The sequence below is a fragment of the Dama dama genome, chromosome 8, assembly GCF_033118175.1.
Source record: "Dama dama isolate Ldn47 chromosome 8, ASM3311817v1, whole genome shotgun sequence".
NCBI classification, from domain to species: Eukaryota; Metazoa; Chordata; class Mammalia; order Artiodactyla; family Cervidae; genus Dama; species Dama dama.
In genome coordinates, this window is record NC_083688.1 from 40,016,225 (window position 1) to 40,033,493 (window position 17,269).

Genomic DNA, 17,269 nt, shown 5'->3' on the forward strand with positions numbered 1-17,269 from the left:
TGATCTGAAATGTATGAAAGATAACAAACATCACCAACTAGGAAAGAAGATATCATAAGACAGAATATACATGAGGAAAACCTATGTTAAGGAACTTCAGAGTGATTATGAACTCTTATTACTTTCACTTCTATTAAACATTTAAAGTTGAGTAGCATTTAAAAAAATATAGTAGCAACTACTTTTCTTTACTATCTTTCTGATTTTTTTCCTTCCTTTCTCTTCTTGGTATTGTATTTTCACAGCTTTTTCAGCAACAGTGTCTATGCAGTAAAGGCTTTTTTCCTGTATGCTTACTTGTAAAAGCATAAAGGAATAAATGAAAGATATTCCCTTAATAGATATAAAGTAAATCTGTGGAAATGTAGTTACTGGCTAAAAGTATCAATGCTTAAAAATGATGATGACAAACCTGATGTTTGACTTTTAATAGTACAGTTTTAATTTAAAAGTAATTTTTCATAAGTTAGAAGTTTGAGTTTGGTATTGGAGATGTAAAATGAAAAATTCAAATATGGATAGATGAGTTTTTTGGTAATTATATCTTTAACTGTTTATTCTTGATTAGTATCTCAGGCAGAAATTTTCCTTAAAAGAAAGTTTTATTGTTGTTGTTTAAACCATCATAGTGGAACTTTTAGGAGTTGGTGTGTTAGGAAGGAAATGACCCTGCTTCTCTAAATAACAGAAATCAGAATGGCCATAAGGGAGACTCATGTTAGGAGCTCATTAACAAAATAGACTCCTTTAGAAGTATCTTCTGATAATTGAAGATGATAAATTCAACTGTTACCATTTTCTATAATAGTAATTGGGTTGGTTCTTTAGCTTTTGTAGAATACAAAATTTATGATAACTAAGCACAAGTAACTGAAAAAAAATAAATTTTATATAGAAATTGAAAAATTAAATTGTTTCAGTGTATTTTATTCTTAACTTAAAAATACCCCAGATATCCTCTTAAACCGCTCTCAGCAACTCTTCTCAAGTTGCACGGCCAAGTTCGCAGATGGACAGCAGTGTTCTGTGCCCGTTTTTGACATTACACACCAGACACCTCTGTGTGAAGAACATGCCAAAAAAATGGTAAGTTCAGATTTTTTTTTCTGCAATAGAGGCTTTCAAAGTTTTTTTTTTATATTTGTATTTGAAAAATTTTATTGAAATATATTTGACCTATGATGATGTGTTGGTTTTTTTTTTCTCTAAAGTGACTCAATTATACATGTATATACATTCTTTTTCGTATTCTTTTCCATGATGGTTTGCCACGAGATATTGAATATAGTTCTCTATGCTATACAATAGGACCTTGTTGTTTATCCATCCTATATGTGATAGTCAGAGGCTTTAAATGGTTTGATAGCTATCCATAGTAGGAAATGTTTTGTGACTTGGTACAAGCTACGTGTGTATATATATCACTGAAACAAGTTTTGTGAAGCTCTTTTAGTACCTCACATTTTGTAGTCTATTTCACTAAAAAAAAATGTTGATAATAAGCTATTGATGAATTTTATACCCTCATTACAAAAAAAAACTAGGAAATATTTAGTTACTTAGATATGGTCATTTTGCTTATTATCTATACCTAGTCTATACTTCTTCTTAAGATACATTTTCTTATACTTAGGCAGATTTTCCAAGATCTTTCTTTGCCTCATTTCTCTAGGTTTTTGCTTTACTTGTATATAACTCTGTGAATGTCTTGCTTATCTGGTGAAATTTCAGCCAAAAGCCAAACCCTATTATAATTCCATTGAATTTAATTATTGCTTTAGTTAGTGCTGGTAGCATAAGCCCTAATTAATGCAGAATAATTGAGAGGAGAGACAAGTCTGAATCAGTGAGCTGTCTGAATTATATAATCACTTAAGATAAAGGCAGTTCCCCATGCGACCACTCCTGAGTCCTGCTGTTTGCAAAGTGCTAGGCACCTGTGTGCTGAAAAACTGAGTGAGATGCTCTTACTTGCTGTGAGCGTATTTCAGTCTGCCGGGCTGCGTCAGGGTCGCCCAGTGGCCACTGGACAGGACCTGTTGTAACCCCGTGGTCCTGGCATGGCCACTAGCTAAAGTGAATATCGAGGGTTTTTTAGATCTCATGCTTCTTAGACCTCAGTTGCCATGTATTAGGTTTACTGGCTGCTGCCTCTTGAACGTCTTTTGTTTTTTAGATTTCCTTTATTGACCATATATTTTGAAATGTTGTATACTAAACTAAGCATACAGATGTTGAGTAATTACTTTAGCATTTAAAATAAAGACATTTTTGTTAGCTCATTGAGGCTTTATCATTGTTAAAGAATGAATTCTATATGTTTTTTGAACCACTTTTGAGGACCTTCATTGGTGGTCTCATGGACCCTTGGTAACATGGGCTCTGTAGCTTTCAAACCACTGAAGTAAATAATTACCATTCTAGCATATTTCTAATAAGACTAGGAAAATATTGTTAAATAGTGGTGATCTGTACTTCAGGATCTGCTTTATTGATTCAGTGAGTTGATCAGTATAACAATTATGTGAATGCTTCTAAAGAAATTGAAAGCAGTTTATTCTTTTCAGCTGGTTAAATATTCTACTTAGACAAATTCAGCTGGGCAAACATAAGGTTGAATTAGTGTAATAAACTTAGTCATAAAATAATATTTATTTTATACAATAAAAATATAGTGTAAATAAAATTATATTAATCAGGTTTTCAAAGGATATTTTCAATGCAAAGTTTTTACAATGATACAAATGGTTTTCTCTCTGGAGGCAGTTGTAGAATCTGACACTAGTTTAAGCTATTTCTAAGTGAAAAGTTACATGAGAGAGTATAGCAACACTTGTATTCCATCAGTCCGCCAGTGAGAGACTCTCGACAGTAAAAACCATGCTAATCTCGTGGCTCTACTTTCCAACTACATGCCATCATCTTTCCCTACATTATCATAATAGTCTCCTAATTAGGCTCCCTTCCACGTGCCATGCCTCCTGCCCCCATATGTGTTGCTTGCATATCAGCCAGTGTAGACCATGTACATGGGTCCCACTGTCTTTGAATTACATATAATAAAGTTCTCTCTTTTCAATGTATAGTTCTGTGAATTTTGACAGTGCAGTTGTATAAACACCACTGTAATCAAGATACACAATAGTTCATCACCCCCCGCCAAAGTCTCTAATGCTGCCCTTTGTAGTCAGCCCTTTTTTATCCCCACTGATCTGCTTCTGTCTTTATTTACATTTTCCAGTGTCTTATAAATGGAATCATTCAGTATGTAGCATTTAGAGCAGGCCTTTCAGAATGTAGATCTGATCGTTTTAGTTCCCTGCTCAAAACCTTCCATTGGCTTCACATCGCATCTAGAATCCAGTTCAAAATTCTTAATTGTGCCTATGAAGCACTTCCTCATCTGGCCCTAGCAACCTCTCCAGCTTCATCTTACACCCTCTCCTCACCTCCAGAGCTCTGGCAACACTGGCCTTCTTGCTCTTTCTTAAACACTTTACGTATGCTTCCATCTTGAGGAGGGCATGGCAACCCACTCCAGTATTCTTGCCTGGAGAATCCCCATGGCAGAGGAGGCTGGTGGGCTACAGTCCATGGTGGTTGCAAAAAGTCAGACATGACTGAGCAACTCGGCACAGCACAGCACGCTCCCATCTCAGGGGCTTTGTACTTGTTTTTGTCTTTTCCTGGAATGTTCTTTTCCCAAATTCTCCATGTCTCACTCCTTCATTTCATTCTCCAGGCCAGAATACTGGAGTGGGTAGCCTTTCCCTTCTCCAGGGATTCTTCCCAATCCAGGGATTGAACGCAGGTCTCCCGCATTGCAGGTGGATTCTTTACCAGCTGAGTCATAGGGGAAGCCCAAGAATACTGGAGTGGGTAGTGTATCCCTTCTCCAGTGGATCTTCGTGACCCAGGAATCGAACCGGGGTCTCCTGCATTGCAGGCTGATTCTTTACCAACTGAGCTATCAGGGACGCCCAGGCAAGAATACTGGCGTGGATTGCCATTTCCTTCACCAGGGGATCTTCTCAAACCAGGGATCAAACCCAAGTCTCCTGCATTGGCAGGCAAGTTCTTTACCATTGGGCCACCAGGGAATCTTCATACCCTACCTATTTTCCTTCCTAACATTTGTATTTACCTAACGTTATTTATTAATTCGTTTATTTTCTGAATCCCCCTACTAGAATGTAAACTTCACAAAGGCAGGAATGTTGTTGTTTATTGCTGTATCTGCAGTGCTTAGAGCAAAGATACTCCATAAGTAATTGTTGAATAAATTATTGGTAGGCACATGGCTTGTGGGGTGGGGGCAGATTCTGAACTAGACTCAGCCACTGGGTGGGACAGCCATTTGGTAGAAGAGACTCAAGCTATACGAGGTCCAGGCTGGCAGACAGAACATTGTATTCAACAGGGAGGAGCTTGTAGAACAGAAGGTAAGGTACTAAATGGGCTGTTGTCCTGCAGAGAAATATTCATAGAAGGGGACAGTCAAGTACGCTGTTCCGACTGTGAACACTAGTGAAGTGTTCGTAAATAGCGTAGGTGAAGGAGCAGTTGGCTTTAGGAATGCCTCCAGGACACAGGTGCTCACAGGCTTTCTGGAGGAGCCGAGTAAGGGGGTAGCAAGAGCCAGGCGGGGCCTCGGTCACGGGCGGTTCTGTGTGGCGTGTTGCCAGGATACACAGCATAAGCTTAGAAGAGTAAGGAAGAAGCCTAGAACCAGAACTAGTAGGGCTTGTATATTTTTAACTAGATCTCTCTGACTTCCTCATATTCAAGACGTGCACTGGTCCTAGAGGGAGATCCTGGAGTGCATGCCAGCGCCTGGTGGGGACTGGCAGCTGCTTATTCACTGCATAGTGGGCATAAAAAATGTAGACATCAAGTGTTGAACCAAAAGGAATTACAGAGGCTGGAAAGCAGCCTGTCTTCTGTTGTTTTCTAAGTTTGTGACTTTTGAGTTTGTAATTGTGTTGGATTCAGGTATTTGGCTGGGATTAGACTTCTTTTAGATGTCTTGGATTTATGCTTAATTTTATTCTTTCTTGCTTTGAGTATGTTTGTTGCTACTGACAATTATTAGTCTTCAGATCTTTTAATGTATTTGGTTATAAAAGTTATTACTGAACTTATCAACTCAAAGGTGACATCAATCATAGAAACCACAGTTATTTTATATATCACCAAGATGGAAAAAATGTTGCACAGTGCATTGCTTATCACTTAAAATTTTTATTTTATACTTATAAAAATAGTTTTTTTAGACTTAGACAGACATAAATATTTTTATCTTCTATTTCACTCCTGATTTCAGCTAATTCTTGATGTGTGAAAGGCAGTATATAACATCTGCTTTGTATATAACATAGCTTTGTTCTCTTTGTGATTATTTTCCTTTCTCATTTGGTTGTTGCTTTGCAAAAAAAAAAAAAAAGGTAGTGGTGGGGATTGTGGTCGGTTCTTTAACAATGAATATTTGCTTCGCTAATAACAATTTTCTACCCTGCTTCTTCTTTGCCTTTCTGCATACCCATGTTTTTCCTCTACATGTAAAACCAGCAGTGCGCAAACCTCAGTTCAAACAAGGAAGAGTACAGAGAGCTATTACCAACTTTGAACATGTAGGCAGCACCAGCTATAATGACCATCACCTGGCTGACAGAGATAATGATATGCCATTCTTGTAAAATGCTCCCCAACTGCAGAGATAGTAAAATGTACATCTGGGAATTGATGAAATACCGTATTCAGGTTTAAGGGTACTAACTGAAGAAAGCTAGTTATATTGTAAGTTTCTTGTTCTTGCTGGTTCTTCTTCCTTTCCCTCCTCACTTAACTGCAGCAGTTTCACAAAGCTGTGTCCCCCACTGTCTTCTCTCTTTACCTTGTCACCCTGGTCCACGTGAATTATCTGAAGGACTCCCACTGTGTCGCGACTCTCGAGTCTACACCTCCATCCCTTTCTTGCCTGCTGCGCACCAGACTCAATTTTCTCCTGCTGCCCCCGGCCATCTTCACACCTCAAACCATCTGTGAGCCCAGCTGAATTCCTCAACTCTGATTCTGTTTATTCTGCTGCGTTCTGTATCCCACGAACAGCATCCTCACCTAACAATCACCTCAACTAGAAACTCTAGAAACACTTGAGAGTTCTATCTTCCCCTCATCCTCACCACTTCCACGCAGCTGTCATATGGTGAGGATTCTCTCTCAGCAAGCCCTTGCTTTTCTGTTCTTGCTCACTTTGCCCTCCGCTGTTTATCTTCTAATATCTGTTGAAATCGCCCTCTGATGGGAATTTTTGCCTTCACTCACTTACCTCTTCTCTTTATTCATTTACGTTGCTACTACCAGGATAGTTAATCCTTTTATTATCATTCCTATCATTTTTTGGCTGCGCTGGGTCTTCGTTGCTGCACACAGTCTTTCTCTTGTTGTGCAGAGCAGGGGCTACACTCTTGTTGTGGTGCCCAGGCTGTAACACACATGGGCTTCAGTAGTTGCAGCTCGCAGGTTCTGGAGCGCAGGTCGGTAGTTGTGGCTCATAGGCTTAGTTGTGCTCCACAGCATGTGGGATGTTCCCAGACCAGGGATCGAACCAATGTCTCCTGAATTGGCAGGCGGATTTTTATCCACTGTACCATCGGGGAAGCCCAGTTAATCCTTTTAAAAATGTCTGCTGTCATCAAAAATCATTCCCCATTGCCTATAAAATGAAGTTTAAAATCCTGAGCAGAGTATTCAGAGTGATGCGGGATCTGGTGCCAGACTTCCTTACAGCTGACTTTTATATCTGACCCTCCATCATATCCCCAAGCAACAGTCTATACCCAGTTATTTGCTGTCCTTTTTGTCTCATTTGTGCTATTTCCTTTAGCTTAGAGTGATCTTCCCCCTTATCCCAACGACAGAAAGTCCTGTTTATCGTTTAATCCCACATAACTACAGATAATGAATTTTCCATTTGCATACCCTAGACGGTATTTACATCATCATCGCCCAGTTTTTCCTATAGTATTTACGTATACTCATATTCATGTTTCTCCCATGGGATACCAAGTAAGTTCCCTTGGAGCGCAAATCAAGTTTTATTCAGTTCTTTTATACTACAGCACCTGTGACAATGCCTATAAGTGTGGAATGAGCTTTATGTATATATTGAATTGATGTGAATTAAATTTTAAAATGAATTTCTTATTCATTTAATTATTGTTATACACAGTTTGGGGCACTGTATAAAATAATAAGAGATATAAGTATGTTTCTCAGATAGCAGTTTGCTTTTTCCCAAATAATCTGAGTTTAAAAATACCTGTTTATTCATTCCAAAGGATAATTTCTTGAGAGGAGATAGCTCCCGTAAAGTTCAGCACCAGCAGCAGAGGAAACCCAGGAAAAAAACCAAGCCTCCTGCACTTACCAAAAAACACAAGAAGAAGAGAAGGCGTGGACCTCGTCGACCCCAGAAGCCCATCCCCCCTGCAGTCCCCCAGGGGAACCTCAGCATGCCCACCAGCGTCTCACTGCCAGTGGAGGCCTCCCACATGCGGTCAGTGACTGCGCCAGGGCTCACGTCTCCTTTATGTGTTCTGATTGTTCTCAGAACATCGGCTTCCTTTCCTGTTGGAAGTAGGCTAGAGGCACCCTGTGGTGTATCAGCCTAGACTCTAGTTTCCAGTAGGATTTTTACCAGATACCTGACATGTTTAGATCTGAAGTAAAGTTTTTGATTAAAACCCAAGAGAGCAGATGCTGATTTGGGGAGTTTAATTGTCTATTCTCAGATTTTTCTGTTTCAACAGAAATTGCATATATGTTCCAACAGAAACATTCCATCAGAAATGTGATGCATTATTAATTTTGACAGGGGTAAGCATTTTGACCCGATGAATGATGACTCTGTTTCAGCTGCAAATTTCAATTTTATCTCTTTCATCTTTTCTTAAAAATTATTTTGACCAGATTTAAAATTCTACCAGAAAGTAGTAAGACACACTTGATAGACCAGATTGTAATTCATTCTACTAGTACACCAAATTGCAATTCATTCTACTAATTTGCAGTAAAAATAGTATCTCAAAATGGTTTCCTTCTCTTAATACATGGGTGAAAAGTTGCAGAAATATGTGACTGCATATGGTGAGGTCTGCCATTCTGGTTTCAGATCTTAAAGTAGGCGAGGAGATTATTTTGAGTTAGGATTTTCCATTTCTGCTTCCGGTGACTTGGTGTGAAGGTAAAGTGGGAGTGGTGGGCCAACCATGTCATCTTCCCCAGGAGCCCATCCACACCGGAGCTGAGCGCTGATGAGTTGCCGGATGACATTGCCAATGAGATCACCGACATTCCAAACGACTTGGAATTGAACCAGGAGGACTTCTCTGATGTCCTTCCACGGCTACCTGATGACTTACAAGATTTCGATTTTTTTGAAGGTACGGTCAGTATTTTGATTCAAGAAAACTGGTTTTTCAAATGAATTTTTTTAAAAAGGGAAATAGTTTTTTTAAAATGTGTCCAAAGTATTCCTCCTCACATGTAATGTGGACAGAAAATATAAAGTGCTGAAGCTGTTTTAGTCTCTTTAGAAGGTATACATTTTTTTTTTTAATGATAATATAGGGTTAGTAAATCAGTAGGTTTGATAGCTAGGTTTATAATGTTATTCCTTTAAAATGAGTGGTGGTGTTGGTGGTGGTGGTTTAGTCGCTAAATTGAGTCCAATTCTTGCAACCCCCTGGACTGTAGCCCACCAGGCTTCTCTGTCCATGGAATTCTCCAGGCAAGAACACTGAAGTGTATTGCCATTCCCTTCTTCAAGGGATCTTTCTGACCCAGGGATTGAACTCGGGTCTCCTGTATTGCAACTGAGCCACAAGGGAAGCCCAAAATCAGTAATTTTAGTTTGTTTATTTTCTAACCTTTTCTTTTTGACTACATTGCATGGCATGTGGGATCTTACTTCCTTGACCAGGGGTCATGGCAGTGAAAGCGCTGAGTCCTAATCACTGGACCGCCAGGGAATGCCCCTACTTTAGTTTATTTTTGAATAAAGACATTTTAAACTTGAGTTTATTGAACTTTTCAGAACTTGTCTTCCTTTTGATACCCCACCCTGTATTTCAGTTGAAGTGCACTTTTTCACAACAAAGTTTGCTTAACCCCACCAACTGTTTAGTGCTTTCAAGGGAAATCTTTTCTACTCTGAGAATGTTTCCTTCACCATTAAAAACTGGATATTTTTACGGTGATTACTCCAATTCCTAACAAATTTTTTGATATTAGAAAGAAAATCAGTGTAGCTTCCATTTTATGAAAATTCCTTAGAAATGGGAGACATGTGAGAGGGGAGGAGCAGAGAGTAACACAGAAACGTGGGAAAAGGTAACCAACGAAGTGAGCCGAGCGCTTGCTTTTGTGCTGAGATATATGTGTGAGTTCTGTGATCTGGGTTCATGGCTGTCCCTCCAGCTGAAACAGCCCAAGAGCAGAAGAGCTAACTGGGCTCCTCCTGCACAGCCTTTTGTCTCAAATGTGAACCGACTGATAGGTTTTCTCTTTTAACATCTTAGTATAACTTTGGGTAAAAACATGCCTGTAATCAGAGAGTCACCCCGGGTTTTGAATAGGTAATCCTTAGATGCCTGAGCACTGAACACTGCTGAGGTGGCTCTGAGAGTGATGTCCGTGATCCGAAGATGTGGTTCAGGCCCGCCTGTCCTGCTGTGCACATGTCCCTCTTGCCCTCCAACCCGGTCCTTAGTAGAATGTCGTGACAGATAGTTCCAGTGTGTGGTTTTCGTGGTCAGGATGGTGGAAGCCCCGCTGACTTGTCGATAGCTCTTGTTCACCCAGGAAAGAACGGAGACCTCCTCCCCACCACCGAAGAGGCCGAGGAACTTGAACGGGCCTTGCAGGCCGTGACTTCTCTCGAGTGCCTGAGTACCATTGGGGTGCTCACCCAGTCAGATGGTGTGCCGGTCCAGGAGCTGTCAGACAGAGGAATAGGGGTGTTCTCCACGGGGACGGGCGCGTCGGGGATCCCGTCCTTGAGCCGAGAGGTCAACACGGACCTGGGGGAGCTGCTGAACGGGCGTATAGTCCACGACAACTTCTCTAGCCTAGAGCTGGATGAGAGCCTGCTCCGTTCGGCTACCTTGTCTAACCCACCTACACCCCTGGCAGGGCAGATCCAGGGGCAGTTCTCTGCCCCCGCCAGCGTCGGCCTTACTTCTGCCACTCTGATGAGCCAGAGTGCCCTTGGGGAGAGAGCCTTCCCAGGACAGTTTCATGGACTTCATGATGGCAGCCATGCCTCCCAGAGGCCACATCCTGCCCAGCTGCTGAGCAAGGCAGATGACCTAATCACCTCACGACAGCAATACAGCAGTGATCACTCACACTCCTCGCCCCCTGGAAGCCATTACGACAGCGAGCACGTGCCGTCTCCCTACAGCGACCACATCACCTCTCCCCACACGACATCTTACTCTGGCGACAACATGGCAGCTACCTTCTCAGCCGAGATGCCCGTCATGGCGCCGCACTTGCTCCCGACGCCACTCGAGGTGCCACTCGGAGGGGTCGTGAACCCCAGAACTCACTGGGGCAATCTCCCCGTCAGCCTCGGAGACCCCTCTCCGTTCAGCAACCTCCTCGTCGCCGACGGGCACCTTCTCTCCACGTCCCTCTCCACGCCGCCCACCACTTCGAACTCAGAGACCACACAGCCTGCCTTCGCCACCGTGACCCCCAGCAGCTCCAGCGTGCTGCCGGGGTTGCCGCAGACCAGCTTCAGCGGCATGGGGCCCTCCGCTGAGCTGCTGGCCTCCACCTCCCCCAAGCAGCAACTCCCTCAGTTCAGCGCAGCCTTCGGCCACCAGCTGAGTTCTCACAGTGGCATTCCCAAGGACCTGCAGCCCAGCCACAGCTCGATAGCGCCTCCCACAGGCTTCACAGTAACCGGTGCCACAGCTACAAGTACCAACAACGCGTCCTCGCCCTTCACCTCCCCTAACTGAGCGTGTCTGTGTGTTTGCAGGCAGGTGGGGAACCTGGTGTTTTCTATCTTCCTTTCCCTCTTTATCACCCGCCCCCCTCTCCCATTTTTCCTAAAGAAGATTTTAAACATAACAGACGGGGACTAGAGGAGAACTGCCCCTTTCCAGTTAAAACAAGCTCCCCTGCGGTGGACCTCGCTTCAGTGTTCACATGTGCTCCTTGGCACTGGTGCTCCTTCCCTCCTGGCGGGTCCACCCTCCCCCCAATGGTTTCCTTAGCGGCTCAGCACAGTGACTGGATAGAATCGACTTTCAGCAGCAAGTCCTAGAAGTGGAAGATACCTCAGATTACCAGTGCCCTTTACTATTTCCTAGTATTGCAGATCAATGCTTTCCATTCTGATACCAGGTCTTTACACAGGTGGTTCTAGCTAGAATGAGCCTGTTCATCGAGTTCTGTGTAAGAGACGGCAAATGGTGTGCAGAGGCGGATTCAAGCCTCTGACTTAGCACCAACTGCTCAACAAACACCACATGAGGCCAGGATTCCATTCCTAATTGTGATCATGTTTAATTAAAAAGAAAAAGAATTAGTCTTTTGACTGCCTGTGTGTGTGTGTGTGCACCCACGCGTGTATTTCTGTGCAGGGCAGGAAGCAGCTGTCCCATTGTTGTTGGTGGTGGTTTTTTTTTTTTTCTTATTTCCTAATGAGTAGAAGTCTCTTCTGCTTTCCCACATCTCAGAGCCCTAATAAGGTTGGTCATTCTTTCCCACTGAGTTAACCGACCTTGGTGAATGGAGGAGGGTGACGGTCTGGGCGTGAGTAGCACAACCCTTTCCTGCTAAGTTAGCCCAGAACACAAAAAGCTGAATTCACATCAGTGCCCTGCGGATGTGGTGAAGAGCTTGGCCAGAGGGACTGCAGGGTTGCTGCGATTCTGAGGTCTGGTGGTTGGTTGTATTGCCTTTTTAGACATGCATTTGTTTCTGAATCCCTCTTCCCATGGAATATATTCTCAAGATGTAATTAAAGAAAATATTTTGATGTGAAAAGCAGGATAGTTCAAGATTGGTTTGGAGAGATGGGATCTGTGAACTCCTTGATCCATCTTTTGCTTTGGGATTTTTCATGTTTACAGTAGTGATTCTTTGGTAAAGTTTGTAAAATGTTAATGACATTTGTAGAATCAATGTACCAGTTGTGAAGTGACATGTAATATCTGAAGGATACACATTTAAAAATTTTCTTTCAAAGCAAAATATGGAAACTAGACATAAATCTTACCCTTTGGTACTTCTAAAATAATTTTAAGTATTTAGGTTTAAGTTTGGGGAATTTTTTTGAAATACCAGATCTTGAAGGTTAAAAATCGTATTGGATAGTTTAGTAAGTTGGTGACTATGAAAAGAATATGTGAGGTTTCTTGGTAACCTGCCTTCTCCCCAACCCCCCACCCTCCGCCCAAGGGTGGAGCTAGATTTTAAAGGCATCTGTTCTCTGCTTTTGCTGAGAAGTTTCACTGTCCCTTGAGATACCATTGGCTATTTATACCTGAATCTAGTCTAATTTACATATATATATTTTAAAATATGCGTAGAGAGAACATATCTATTAATGATGTGATATAATAATTCATTTGTCAGGGAATATTTGATCTTAATTCCTTTTCAATAGGTAAAGATTTGGGTGTATTTTCCTACTTCCTCTATGTATTTCTCTTTATGCCATGCTAATTCTAACCAGTCCCTTCTTTTGAAAGCTTTTCTTTCTCTGCTTTTTAAAGGAATGATGGTGATCAGCAGGCATTATGCAGATACTACGTGCCTGAGATTATGGAGGGGAAATGTCACATGACTGTATGAAATCATGATATGCCCTATTTTGTATTTATTGAAGTTTTCTTTTTGTGGGCCAAAAATATGTTTATAATATATTTAGTTTTTTTTTAATCATGATAATTGATTGGAAGATTTATTTTTTAATAGCTTTGCCTTTTTTGCAGATTGAGAAATTTCTAAATTATAAAATTATGTCACAAAGCAAAATTATATTTGGTAGCACCGTAAATTTTTATTCTGAATGGTGAGAACAGATAATTTGAATGTTTCTCACCTGTGAACCTATGTTAGTAAGCTTTTTAATTTTAACGTACTGTAATGAAATGATTACGAGTAGTTACCTCTGCTCAAAAGTGTCATTTAGTTCACTGAACTCTTCACATCCCATTATAACCATCACATGCTAATTGTCCATTCCTAGTGATTCGCTTCTGTCTCCATTGTGTGCTAATCACAGGTTGTAGCAGAGCAGCCCGTTGACTTTCTTTTTTACTGAGGTAAAAGTGGTACATACACACTGACTTTCTTATCAGCCCTTCTTTGACAGTGAAGGAAAGTCATGGGATGTCGATTTGAATTTTTCTGGTAATTTGTCCCTTGTGGTAGCTGCTTAAAATTCTTCAGTTATCAAAACTGAGTTTGCAGTAAGTTGCACATTTTATTGTTTGCAATTTTCTGTTTTCTGTGCATTTTTAAGCCCTTTCTTGCTTTCTGGTAAGGAGGCATGAAATGATCAGGAATGTTGCCAGTTACAGCTTCACACCAAAAACTTTTGAGTAAATTCGTTTTTGTGTAGATGCCCACAATAATAGCTGAAGAAAGGGCACCGTAGAAAGTACCCGTGTAGATTTAAGAAAGTAGCAAAAAAACAAAATTTTCTTCTCACTTTGTCTACTTCAAAACAAATATTCGAGCTTGCGATTCACTTTACTCTTGCTGTTTCTTGTGAGTCCCTTTTTGGAAAGAGAAGAACATCTGTGAACCCAGAGATAACCATTACGTTGTTTTTTTAACTAATGGAGCAATTTTAGTCTCTTAGTAGTGGGTTTGCTATTAACATGTAAAGAGAGGAATGAAATATCTTACTCCAGAAATATGAAAATTAATGTCTTTTAAAATAGCACTTATTGCTCCAATAAGGCAATACTGGAATCAGAAACAAATTTTATATAAAGTTCTATCTAATTACGTGGATACTAGCTTTCATTTTAGTGTTAAGCTCATGAGAAGTAGTGGCAAAGAAGGTTCACTGTTCTGCAGTTCTTTGGGACCATTTATAAAGGCCAGTTAGATTGTGTTAATGTGATTCAATTTATAAATTTGCTGCAGTTAATGGATACATTCTGTGCTCTGAGAATCTGAATTCCATGCTAATGTATAATGCTCACTGGCTGTGATCTATAGCATCCGAAGGAAAGATGTGTTTTTCTCCTTTACACTCTCTACATAACTGTTAATGTTATTTTAGTTAAAGTACTTAAGACATTGATTTTCCTCTGTACAAATGGCTTAGCAATTTGCACATCTGGGTAGCTGATGTACTTAGTAAACAATCCACAATAGTAAATAGCAATTACATGTAACCCACCATGTGACAGACTATGCAATGGAAAAATTTTCTAATTATCACCACATAGCTTATATGGCAAAGGATTCTTTTCTCTAGTAACCTACCATGTGAACTAGAACTGTCTCATAAATGACTTCCTGAGCAATTTCATGTCGGCAGGCAGTGTGATGTGCCTAGTGTCCCTCCATGAAAAGAGTATAATTTAATGAGAAGCAAAGAGTAGGTATGGACATAAAGTTGGAAAAAAAAATTTCTTCTCCTTAAAATCATAGTTATTGTCTTGAGTGGTTTAAGGCTAAAGAAAGCGAATACTTTATCTTTGCCAAATAATTATTTATAAGATTTATTTCTTAAAGAAGCCCAGTCTCTCAACCACAAGTTAAGCAGCATCATTTTCTGTGACTAACACTAAAGCTTTTCCTTATCAGAGCTCTTGGTCCGTGATCGTAATCCACAGAGACAAAGACAGTGTCCATGATACACACAGCTGCCCTAGCTGTGTGATTTTCTTCTTATCTGAAAAAAAATTTTCTATTGATCCATACCATTGGGCTTTTATCATTTGGCACTAGATTTTGAGCCTGTGTAGGTCACACCCATCCTGTAAGTTCGCTGATACTTGCCTGCGGTCCTTCCTGTGTCTCTGCCTTGTGGGGTGGAGATGGTGGTGGTAGCTTGATCCGCAGTGTTTATGGGAGGCAAGTTGCCGTTTTCTCCAAGTTAGTTGAAAAGATTGCTGTGGTTTGGTATTGCAAAGAGCTGAGGCTATTAATAACACTAAACTATCATTTCAAGCTAATAGGTTTGAAATTCCTTTAAAATTTGTTTAGGTATTTAGTTTCTGGTTTCTTCATCCTCTTTAGACTTCTTTTAACACTTTTATTAAATTCTGTTTTTAATCTGGTGTATATAGAAATAATGCAGTGGTCGTTTAAATGGTCAACAGAATTCTGCAGTTTAATGAGGCAATTTAAAGGATTCCCTGGAGGAAAGTGTAGTCAGTCCGAATGTTTCATCGCAGACAGCTACATTGCTCCAAGGATTTTTTTTCCTGCCGAGAATTATATTTATTGGAGAAGGGTGAGTGTGGGAATATATATGTGACAGAACATAGGTTTTTTCTTTCCCCTCCTCTCAATACATTGAAAACAACTAAATTTTAATGGGCATTCTATAGAAAAGTAAAACAATATGGTGACTGCTTAATACCTTGAACTTTATAAAGATTTCTCATATCATACATATATTGAAGTGAAGTGAAGTCGCTCAGTCGTGTCCAACTCTTTGCGACCCCGTGGGCTGTAGCCTACCAGGCTGCTCCGTCCATGGAATTCTCCAGGCAAGAATACTGGAGTGGGTTGCCATTTCCTTAGCTCCAGGGGATCTTTGTGACCCAGGGATCAAACCCGGGTCTCCCGCTTTGCAGGCAGATGCTTTACCCTCTGAGCCACCAGGGAAGCCCAATATCATATATTGGAGGGACACAAAATCCACGTTTAGTAAATTAAAGCAGCATTTTTTTTTTATAATACTGTCTTTCAAAAGATGTGTAATAAGAGATCAGTGAAGAATATATTTGAATATCTCTTTAAGTTTTTTTCTGATCAGTGAATTAGGAAAGAAAACATAAAAGAGTAATTATGTCTCTTCTAATAACCAGTGTCATTAATGCAAAAATTGTGGGTCAAACTTAGCCTTATTTCTAGATAGCAAAAATTCTCTCTTTTTACTCCTACTCTGATTTTTGTTAGCGTCCCTCTCTCTGCACCGTGATACAGAGTAAACAAAAGGAAACGTGGCATTTGAGAGAGAGTGAAAGAGCAAATGTGGGATGACTCTTTTCCCCCCAGGTTCCCAAAGCCTGGGACTCTTTGGCTACTTTGAATGGCAGCGTTGTGGTGATCTCAAGTGCAGTCTGGGAAAACCGTCTTCTAAGAGAAACCGTCTCACTCTTAGCAAAGTAGGGGAGCACAGCTTTCCTTCCGTTTTTCCCTTCTGCCTGCTTGCTCAGCCCACCCCCAGCACTGAAGTACGTGCATACACACACATGCATGATCTGTACTGCTCCTGGCCCAAGAGAACCCTTTCACTTGGTTCTTTTTTTTTTTTTTAAGCTGGGGACCACTGAAGTAAGCTCTGTATGGACCCAAAGTTCCCCATGGAAAACTTTTCAACGTGCAGTGCAGAAGGCTCCAATGCAGTTTAAATGCCACCCTTGCTTTTACTTGGAGAATAGACTGATTTGCACTGACATGACTCCACCCTGCGTCATTGCAGTACAGTTGGCTCCAGCTGATGAGCCTGGAAGGGATGGGAACGTTTGGTACTTAGGATGTTGTCTTCACCTGCTCGGAAGGGTTGAATCAGTTCCTCTCAACAGTGATAATTCTTTTCACTGTATAGTGTTGAGTATGTCTCAGGGATTCCTTGTGGAAATTAGGGCAGTTTTTAAAATAAGAAATTAGTTTTAAAAGCAACTAAAGGTGACTCATCATTGAGAGAGCGCAGGAAAGAGAAAATGTTTGGTTCCGTAGCCCATGGTGTCTTGCTTGGGACGCTTCTCCTTCTTCTTCAGGCTCTCGTCTCAGCCTCAGCATACAGAATCCTTTCCCACCACGCACAGCTTTAAAACTTTTATTTAAAAATTTCCTTCCCCAATGAGCTTTCAGAATACTTATTGTAGATTTTAAGAGAAAAGGTATATTAATTTATGCTATTAACATCACCTCATAAATTATAAGTTTTATACTAAAGCTGTATTGAGTGTAATGAATTATGTTGCCTATGTGTTTAATAGCTAAAAAATTATATATGAGCTTTTTTTTTTTTTTTTTTTCCTTTGGACAAAAC

General features: G+C 40.7%; 1 protein-coding gene across 10 annotated transcripts in view; it reads left to right on the forward strand.

Moving 5' to 3' along the window:
* Positions 1–16,538, forward strand: part of INO80D (INO80 complex subunit D) — a 62,395-nt gene extending 45,857 nt beyond the window's left edge. For 9 of the 10 annotated variants that reach the window (XM_061148932.1, XM_061148937.1, XM_061148931.1 and 6 more), the window contains 4 exons: positions 953–1,086; positions 7,341–7,558; positions 8,287–8,444; positions 9,850–16,538. In XM_061148932.1, the coding sequence (XP_061004915.1) occupies positions 953–1,086; positions 7,341–7,558; positions 8,287–8,444; positions 9,850–11,030 (1,691 nt within the window). In that variant the 3' untranslated portion in view covers positions 11,031–16,538. The remainder of the gene's footprint in view (positions 1–952; positions 1,087–7,340; positions 7,559–8,286; positions 8,445–9,849) is intronic. The other variant, XM_061148934.1, reaches the window with a different exon arrangement.
* Positions 16,539–17,269: the final 731 nt, after the last annotated feature.